The sequence below is a fragment of the Peromyscus eremicus genome, chromosome 17 (genome assembly GCF_949786415.1).
Source record: "Peromyscus eremicus chromosome 17, PerEre_H2_v1, whole genome shotgun sequence".
Taxonomy (NCBI): domain Eukaryota; kingdom Metazoa; phylum Chordata; class Mammalia; order Rodentia; family Cricetidae; genus Peromyscus; species Peromyscus eremicus.
The window spans coordinates 60,227,828-60,238,448 of NC_081433.1; the positions used below are offsets into that span (position 1 = coordinate 60,227,828).

The 10,621-nt window shown below is 40.2% G+C and overlaps 1 protein-coding gene across 9 annotated transcripts in view; it reads right to left on the bottom strand.

The window, feature by feature from the left end:
* Positions 1 to 10,621, bottom strand: part of LOC131894589 (uncharacterized protein PF3D7_1120000-like) — a 72,199-nt gene that overhangs the window by 40,594 nt on the left and 20,984 nt on the right. For all 9 annotated transcript variants that reach the window (XM_059244902.1, XM_059244900.1, XM_059244901.1 and 6 more), the window contains 2 exons: positions 5,546 to 5,582; positions 1,975 to 2,047 (listed from right to left, as the gene is read on the bottom strand). In XM_059244902.1, coding sequence (XP_059100885.1) covers positions 1,975 to 2,047; positions 5,546 to 5,582 — 110 coding nt within the window. The remainder of the gene's footprint in view (positions 1 to 1,974; positions 2,048 to 5,545; positions 5,583 to 10,621) is intronic.

The following is a 10,621-nucleotide window of genomic DNA, read 5'->3' on the forward strand; positions in this document are numbered from 1 at the left end:
GCATATACCCAAGGAATGCTCAATCATACCACAAGGGCACTTGTTCAGCTATGTTCATATCAGCATTGTTTGTAATAGCCAGAACCTGGAAACAACCTAGATGCCCTTCAACTGAAGAATGGATAAATAAAATGTGGTACATATACACAATGGAATACTACTCAGCAGAGAAAAACAATGACATCATGAGGTTTGCAGGCAAATGGATGGATCTAGAAAAAATCATCCTGAGTGAGGTAACCCAGACTCAGAAAGACAAACATGGTATGTACTCACTCATAGGAGGATACTAGATGTAAAACAAAGATGACTAGACTGCTACTCACAACTCCAGGGAGGCTACCTAGAAAACAGGACCCCAAGAAAGACACAGGGATCACCCAATGACAGAGAAATGGAAGAGATCTACATGAACAACCTGGACGTGAGTGGGGGTAATGAAGGGCAAGGGTCAAGGGAAAGAGAGCGTAAGGGAGCGGGAGATCCCAGCTGGATCAAGAACAGAGAGGGAGAACAAGGCATAAGAGACCATGATAAATGAAGACCACATGAGAATAGGAAGAAGCAAAGTGCTAGACAGGTCCACAGAAATCCACAAGGATACCTCCACAATAGACTACTGGCAGTGGTCGAGAGAAAGCCCAAACTGACCTACTCTGGTGATAGGATGGCCAAACACCTTAATTGTTGAGCTAGAAATCTCATCCAATGACTGAGGTAACCAGATGCAGAGATCCACGGCCAGGCCCCAAGTGGAGCTCCAGGAGTCCAATTGGTGAGAAAGAGGAGGGTTTGTATGAGTGAAAATTGTTGAGACCAAGGTTGGAAAAAGCACAGGGACAAATAGCCAAATGAATGGGAACACATGAACTATGAACCAATAGCTGAGGAGCCCCCAACTGGATCAGGCCCTCTGGATAAGTGAGACAGTTGATTAGCTTGATCTGTTTGGGAGGCATCCAGGCAGTGGGACCGGGTCCTGTGCTCATTGCATGAGCTGGCTGTTCGAAACCTGGGGCTTATGCAGGGTGTCTTGGCTAGGCCTGGGAGGAGGGGACTGGACCTCCCTGGACTGAATCTACCAAGTTGAACTCAATCCTCAGGAGTCTTTGCCCTGGAAGAGATGGGAATGGGGGGTGGGCTGGGAGGAAGGGGGGGGAGGAGGGGGGAGAACAAGGGAATTCGTGGCTGATATGTAAAATTAAATTATAAAATAAAAAAGAAAAAAAATAAAAGCCTTCTTCTATTTCAAATCCTAGAGTGTAAGTATATATTATTTTTAAATCAAAACTTAAATGTTACTATATAGTTTGAATCATCGTTTCCAAAACTGGTGGCTAATTGGGGAAAATCACATATTTTTTAACTAAATGAAGAGTTTTAAATATATTCTTAATGGAATCAAATGAAAACATGGTGCAAACTCTCCATAATGCAAATTTTGATGAACAGATTACACATGTCTAAATTTCCACAATTTCTTGTTAGTCTGAATACAGAAGCAAAAACAGAAATATAGGAGATGCTCTCTCCTATATATATGGTGCTAAAATAGGAACATAGAACATACCTGCATTTATGCTAAAAGTAAAGGCAACTGGGAGACTCCCAGATCACTGAAATCACTAACCGGAACCATTATGTATTTAGGTGTATTACCAGAGCTGTGTTTTAAAATCACTCCAATGTTCATTTATTTCTGCAAACAATCCTCGGGCAAACATCAAACATCTTCTACTATCGGAGACCAGCACTCAGTCTTCTACCACTATGTGTTTCCAGCCCATTCTCTTCATTGGCCACCACAACCTGAAGGGACTTGCTGCTTACTTGAAGGTTAAGGAAAGGAACTTTCATACATATAAAATGGATGCCAACCCAGACCAACTTTCTATATGAAACTGTGATAGGTAGACTACTGCTGCATTTTAACAAAAATCATAAAAAAATAAATTTCACTAAGGTGCCTTTTACCTTAACAACAGAGGTACTGTCATTGTCTTCTATTGTAGTCCCAGGGACATCAGGATCAGGTTTGTGAGAGAGCCTTTAGGAAAAAAAATGCAATAATGGCAGGATTTGGTCATCTGAGAAACTCTGGAGAAAAGATCCAGTACTAATGTATTAAGTGACATTTCTACATTTATGTAATTCAAAGTCATCCTATGTTTTAAAACTTTTGGTTGACTTTGTGAGCTTTAACTTATTTCAATCTATAAACCATTCAACAAAGACTCACTGATAGTCCCAGTCTTTTAAAAAAGTCAGCAGCTTAGGAGATGGCTCAGAAAATAAGAGTGCTTGCTGCCTACACACAAGGACTTGGGTTTAAACCTGCATCATACGTGTAAAAAAACTGGGCATGCCCTATAACAAAACTTCTTTCTAAAATTCCAAAAACAGTTTTTCTTTGAAAGTTAACAACCTCATTTTCTGAGAGTCACTTTTCCTCCCCTGTGAATAGAAACATAAATCCATAATCCAAAATCATGAGAGTTCTCATGTTGATTCTAGAGTCAGGCAGACTAGGGAAAGCACAGTAGGAATAAAAACATCTTGTTAGAGTTTTAGGAATTAAGTCTGTACTCCATTTCTTTTTACTAGCACATTCATGTTTATGTGTCACGTATTATGTAACAATACAAAATTCCATTGGTTTGACAGGATGTTTCAATAGCTGTTTCACTTGGCATCAAGCCTGATGACCTGAGTTTGAGCCCACTCACATGGTAGAAAGAGAAATACAAATCCCGTTATTGTCCTTTGATTTACACACACACACACACACACACACACACACACACACACACACACACACACACACTGTGTCATGTCCAAAACATTGAAAATAAGTAAAACATTTTAATCAAAAATAGCATGTCATTAACATTCTTATTTGCAGGAACCTTGTATGCTGTCACATTTAGGATTTGATCTTTTCTCTTCAGGAACTTGACCTTTAAACTGTGTACTACTGTGTTTCACAATAGACATATGAGAGCTGGTAGGTTTAATGACTGGCAATAGTAGACAGTGACTTGGTGATGATGCTCTTTCTTTGACCCTTCCATTGTGCCAATTTGATGTTTCAAATCTGATAAATAAAAACATTTTGAAAAAAAACTGGGCATGCATTTGCAGCCCTAGGTCTGTGGGTGGCAGAGAAAGGGCATCATGGGGGCTTGTTGGCTGCAAGTCTAGCTCCAAGTTCTTGAGAGACCTTATATCAAGTGGAAAAGATAGAGAATGATAGAGCAAGATACCAATATCCTCCTCTTACCTCTAAGCCTGCACACAGACATATGCAACACACACACACACACAGACACAGAGACAGAGAGACAGAGAGACAGAGACAGAGACAGAGAGACAGAGACAGAGAGACAGAGACAGAGAGAGACACAGACAGAGAGAGACACAGACAGAGAGAGACACAGAGAGAGAGAGTCAATCACCAATATATTGACTTTTGCCTGTACAAATTGCCTCTCTTAAAGTTGGAGCTGATAATTCCCCTAACGAGTACATACATTTGCTACCTGAACTGAAATGAATCCACTGCTAAAACAAGACAGAAGGTTGTCGGCACCTTTCCCAGTGGCTGACTCTGGTTGAAGACTAAGCACTCTATGCCTTGTCCATTGTCTACACCTGGGCGAAGACTAATTATTTATGTAAACTGATAAAGAGTATTGGGTACCGAAAGCATATCTGCTACAGAGACCTCTTTAAGGGGTTCAAATCACATTCACATCTTTGTGTGTGTGTGTGTGTGTGTGTGTGTGTGTGTGTGTGTGTGTGTGTTTGCACATGTGTATAGATACATGTGCTGGTGTTTGTGTGTGTGTGGAGGACAGTGGACATCAGTGTGCTTCCTCCTCGGGTGCCATCCACCATACACAGGTGTCTCACTGCACCAGGAAACAAATCCATTATTCTATTTGGTTTTCAGCAAGTGATCGGAATAACTGTAAGTCTGACCCCCCAGTGATGGACAAGCGTGTGCAATCACGCCTGGGCTTTTATTTATGTGCTTGAATCAGTGTCTCATGTTTACAGAAGATGCACTTCACTGACAGGGCTGTCTCCCCAGCCCCAAACTGGGACCTTTCAACAGACACCTTGACATTTTCAGGTCCTCCAACTAGGCAGTCTAAACAGCAACACATTTTCAGGACTCTCTTTAATTCCCGGTTTTAATGTGCTTTTGTGATCATTTTAGTGTCTCTAAACTTGAGTTTCCCTGTTATCCTTGTCACATCTGCCACACACCCCATTGTTTTCACCGCTTTTCTAGAACCCTCGCTGCTACCCAAACTAATGTTCTTCAAGCTCCACTTTCCACTGTAAACTCAGTCCCATCCTCCTTTAGGAGGTTAACCTGCTAAGCCCACACTTACCTCCTCCATGGGTTTCATTTCCTGTGCTCTCCCATTTTATTACTAAACACTCACACACCTGTAGATAAATGAGGAGACTACCAGCTGGGTTTTCAGACTACCAGCTTTACAACTCAGAAGCTAGAGTAAAATCTCATTTGTGACATGTGCTCTGTCGACATAAATTACTTTCATGTTTGAACTTCAGGCCTCCCCAATGGAAACATCACTTGGGAAGGAAATGAAACACAAGGAATACTAACACGTATTCTAAGAGTCCTTAAAATCCTGAAATTCTAGATGTTTTTGATCTGTGTACTGATGAAAATGAATATTTAATTCTCAAAAATGAAAAAAATAGAAAAGAAAAATGCTTTTTAAAAAAACCAAGGAAGGGTGTGGTTCTAGAAACAGAAATCTACAACATTAGTAAGTAATCAATTACAAATATCCTTTAAGTCAAAAGTTAGTACTTAATGCCTTTAATCCCAGAACTCGGAAGGCAGAAGATAATGTATTTCTATGATTTTTGAGTCCATCCTTTGTTACAAAATGAGTTCTAGGCCATCTAGGGATATTTAGAGAACCCTCTTTCTCTTAAAAAAAAATAAACAACTCCTCTAAGCTAATGCTAACTAGTATTCATAGGCCATGATCTACATGGCCTATGTAGATCTACATATAATCTACATATTGATACTCTTCATTCATCTACAAAGGTCACCTGATTCTTCCCATGTAAAAGCTATGAACGTCTGCCATATCTGCCTTAAAAACTTCAGCGATAAAACATGAGGTGTTAGATCCAACTGCAGTTGTCAAAATTATTCACATAGGCTGTCTGGCTATGTAACCCAGCTTCTGAGGATAGACCACAGCCAAGTCACACAACTTAACTTTCTGAATTGATATGAGGTGGTTCTGCACTTTGATCTGTACAGAAGGGCAAGAGATGCAGTGCAGAGCCAGGACCATAGACCAAATAATCAGGGCAGCAGTTGTCTAAGCAGTTCTAAAGAGGGTTTAGTAACATAGATACTTTGCAAACTGGCTGTGGACACAGCAAGCATTGAACACATAGTATTGTGTCTATCTCAAGGTACACTCAATAACAATACTTCCTTATCTTTGGACTCATGACATATTTTTAATTTATATAGTCTTACCTGGATAAAGGCTTCTGTTCGATATTGTTATCCACTTCTAAATATAAATGAAAAATATATTTTATAACAATATATTGTTATATCTATAGGCCACCTGCAGATCTTTTTCTGATCTCTTTGTTCTCCCAGACCAAATCCTTCAGTCTTATCCTTAGTGATACAAGAGAACTAGCTCCAGGGTCTCATCCTCCCACCCCACCCCATCTATATCTTCTGTGGATCCCATAGACTATCCACTCCTAACATCCTTCCCCAATTCATTGTACCCCAGCCCTCAACTTAAGCAGGTGCCTCCTATTGAGATACAGGCCACACCTGCCAGAAAACTAGGTAGGCTGCCCACAGACCTTCTCAGCTCTCTCTCTCTCTCTCTCTCTCTCTCTCTCTCTCTCTCTCTCTCTCCCTCCCTCTCCCTCTCCCTCTCCCTCTCCCTCTCCCTCTCCCTCTCCCTCTCCCTCTCCCTCTCCCTCTCTCTCTCTCTCTTTCTCTTTCTCTTTCTCTTTCTCTTTTCCTCTAGACCTAATCACTCAGTCTCTTCTTCAGAACATCAACAGATCACAAACTACAGCCTCCTTTCCTCCCAGCCCACCTCTCCTGTGGAACCCATAGACAATCTCCTCCTAACCTCACTCCCCCCAACTCATCATTGCATTCCAGTATCCAATACCAGCAGTCATTCCCTGTGAATACACCAGCTGAGCAGGCCTGTAAAACAGGCAATACACAGCTATCACACTCTATGAAAATCCAGAAAAGAAACAAACAAACAAACAAAACCAACAACATAACACCTACCCAATTGACAAACCCAGACATCAACACCTAGACCTATAATCATCCCAAACCCGGATGCCTAGATGTTAGCATTAGAACACGTTCAATAACAGCCAGGGCAATATATCCCCACCAGAGCTCAGCTATCCTACCGCAGTGGGCACTGAATATTCCAACATAACTGAAGCACAAGATAAAGACCTTGCAAGCAACCATATGAAGATGACAGAGGTCCTTAAAGAGTAAATGAATGAAGCCTTTAAAGAAATCTAGGAAAATGCAAACAATTGGAAGACAAGAATAAATCCCCTAAAGAAAACCAGGGGAAAATACAAAAAAAAAAAAAAAAAAAAAACTTAAAGAAAAAAAATATAAAACTGTTCAAGACCTAAAAATGAAAATAGAAGCAATAAATAAAACACAAACTGAGAGAATTCTACAAATAAAATTTTTAGGAATTTGAACAGGAACTACCAACAGAATACAAGAGATGGAAGAGAGAATCTCAAGCATTGAAGATACAATATAAGAAATGGATAGACCAGTCCAAAAATGTTAAACCTAACATATTCCTGATACAAAACATCCAGGAAATATGGAACACTATGAAAAGACCACACCTACAAATAATAGGAATAGAGTTTGGAGAAGAATCCCAGGTCAAAGGCCTGGAAAATATTTTTAAAAAATCATAGAAGAAAATTTTCCTAATATAAAGAAGAAGATGCTTATAAGGGTATAAACAGCAAACAGAACACCATATAGATTGTCATACAATAATCAAAACACTAAATAAACCAAACAAAGACAGAACATTACAACTTACAAGGGAAGAAACCAAGTACCATATCAGGGAAGACTTATTAGAATTGTACCTGAATTCTCAACGGAGTCTCTAAAAGCCAGAAGGGCCTGGACAGATGTCCTGCAGATCCTAAGAGACAAAAGATGCTAGCCCAGACTAATATTCTTAGCAAGAATTTCATTAGGTGGAGAGAATAAGATATTTATGATAAAGACAATATCTATAAATCCTGCCCTACAGAAGGTGCTAGAAGGAAAACCCCAATTTAAGGAGGTTAAGTATACCAATGAAAACACAGGGAATAAATAATCTCACACCAGCAAAACCAAAAGACATGTTCAAATACTCAAACATACACACCACCAACTGCAACAACAAAGGACAGTAATCAACAATCACTGGTCATTGATATCTGCCAATATTAATGGTCTCAATTCCCCCCCCCAAAAAAAAGATGTCAATTAACAGAAAGGATACAAAAACAGGATCTATAATTCTGTTGCATCCAAGAAATACACCTCAAGACAGAGCCGGCCAGGACCCGACTAGACTAAGAGTTGAGTCTTTATCCTCATACCCGAACACACCAGCCCCTAGGCTTTGGGCCCAAGGGCACAACCCTTCGCCCCTATACCACCACCCATTGCAGTCCTAGTTTCAGGCCAGTTGGCAGGCAGACCTCCTGCAGACAGATCAGACTACCACTATCTACCAAGTGCTAAGACTGAAGCTACTCCCTGAGACAAAGCCCACTAGTACCAATTGGACTAAGAGCTGTTCCATGAGACAAAGAGTCCATCAGCATCAACTAGACCAAGAGCTCCCACTAGACAAAGAGTATCGATCAGACCAAAAGAGGCTCGCTCAGACACAAACACCATTTGCACCAAGTGGAGAAAGAGATGGGTAGACGCCAGTGCAAAAATACAGTCAACAGCATAAAAACTAATATGGCTCCATCAGAACCTACATCAACAAGACCCGAACATCCCAACACAGAAGAAACAGAAGATATCGACCCTAAAAATGACTTTAAGAAGATATTAGAGGCTGGGCGGTGGTGGCACACGCCTTTAATCCCAGCACTCGGGAGGCAGAGCCAGGCGGATCTATGTGAGTTTGAGGACAGCCTGGGCTACCAAGTGAGTTCCAGGTAAGGCGCAAAGCTACACAGAGAAACCCTGTCCTCGAAAAAGCAAAAAAAAAAAAAAAAAAAAAAAAAAAAAAAAAAAAAAAAAAAAAAAAAAAAAAAGAAGAAGATATTAGAGATCTTGGAAAAGAAAATTTCCCTTAAAGAAATCGAGGAAAAGTCAAATAAAAAAATGGGAAGAAATCCGTAAATCCCTTAAAAGCCAAGAGAAAGTAATTAAACAAGTGAGGGAAACAGTTCAAGATTTGAAAACTGAAGTGGAGACTATAAAGAAGGCACAAATTGAGGGAATGCTGGAAGTGGAAAATCTGAGTGAATGAACAGGAACTACAGATGCAAGTATAACCAACAGAGGGCAAGAGATGGAAGAGAGGATCTCTGGCATTGAAGATACTTTAGAGGAAATAGATTCATCAGTCAAAGAAAACACTAAAGCCAACAATTCATGACTCAAAATGTCCAGGAAATTTAGGACAACATGAAAAGACCAAACCTGAGAATCATAGGGATAGAAGGAGAAGAATACCAACTCAAAGGCACAGAAAATACATTCAACAAATTCATAGAAGAAAACTTTCCCAACCTAAAGAAGGAAATGCCTATAAGATAAAAGAAGGTTACAGAACACCAAATAGACTGGATCCAAAAAGAAAGCCCCCTTGCCACATAATAATCAAACCACTAAACATACAGAATAAAGAAAAAAAAAACATTAAGAGCTGCAAAGGAAAAAGGTCAAGTAACATATAAAGGCAGATCTATAAGAATAGCACCTGACTTCTCAATGGAGACTCTAAAAGCCAGAAGGTCCTGGACAGATGTAATGCAGACACTAAGAGACCTTGGATACCAACCCAGACTATTATACTCAGCAAAACTCTCAATCAACATAGATGGAGTAAACAAAATATTCCATGATGAAACCAGATTTAAACAATATCTTTCCACAAATCCAGCCCTACAAAAAGCACTTGAAGGAAAAATCCAACCTAAGGAAGTTAGATACACCCATGAAAACACAGGCAATAGATAGTCCCACACCAACAAATACCAAAGAAGGGAAACATACAAAACTACCACCAAAAAATAACAGGAATTAACAATAACTGGTCATTAATATGCATTAATATCAATGGTCTCAATTCACCTATAAAAAGACACAGGCTGACAGAATGCATATGAAAACAAGATCCATCCATTTGCTGCATACAAGAAACACACCTCAATTTCAAAGACAGACACTACCTCAGAATAAAAGGCTGGGAAAAAAACTGTCCAATCAAATGGATTTAAGAAACAAGCTGGTGTAGCTACCCTAATATCTAACAAAATAGACTTCAAACTAAAATCAATCCAAAGAGATCAGGAAGGGCATTACATATTTATCACAGGGAAAATCCAACAAGATGAAGTCTCAATTCTGAATATTTATGCCCCAAATACAAGAGCACCAACATTCATAAAAGAAACATTACTAAAGCTTTAATCACACATCAAACCCCTTACACTAGTAGTGGGAGACTTCAACAGCCCACTCTAACCAATGGACAAGTCTGCCAGACAGAAACTTAACAGAAAAATAAGGGAGCTAACAGACATTATGACTCAAATGGACTTAATAGATACCTACAGAATATTCCACCCTAACACAATAGAATATGCCTTCTCTTCAGCACCCCATGGAACCTTCTCTGAAATGGACCACATGCTTGGTCACAAAGCAAATCTCAACAGATACTAAAAATTCAAGTAACCTTCTGTATCTTATCAGAGCACTGTGGCTTATTCATAATAGCAAGAACCAGGAAACAACCTAGATGCCCCTCAACTGAAAAATGGATAAAGAAAATGTGGCACATATATACAATGGACTACTACTCAGCAGTAAATAAAACAATGACATCATGAAATTTGCAGGCAAATGGATAGAACTAGAAAATATCATCCTGAGTGAGGTAACCCAGACTCAGAAGGACAAACAGTATGTACTTACTCATAAGTGGATACTAGATGTGAGGGAAGGGATGGCCAGACTGCAACCCATAGCTCCAGAGAGGCTAGCTAACAGGGAAAGACCCTAGGAGGGACACATGGATGATCCAGCAAAGGAGAAGTGGATGAGATCTACATGAGCGGACTGGGTGTGGGGGTTGGTGGAGGACGAGCAGTGGGGGGTGAGAACATAGGGAAATGGGAGGGTCGAGCTGGAACAGGGACAGAGTGGGAAGGTAGGGAGGGAGATACCATGATAGATGAGGACATCATGAGAATAGGAAGAGGCAGGGTGCTGGGGAGGCTCTCAGGAATCCACAAGGATGACCCCACCTTAGACTACTGGCAGTGGTCC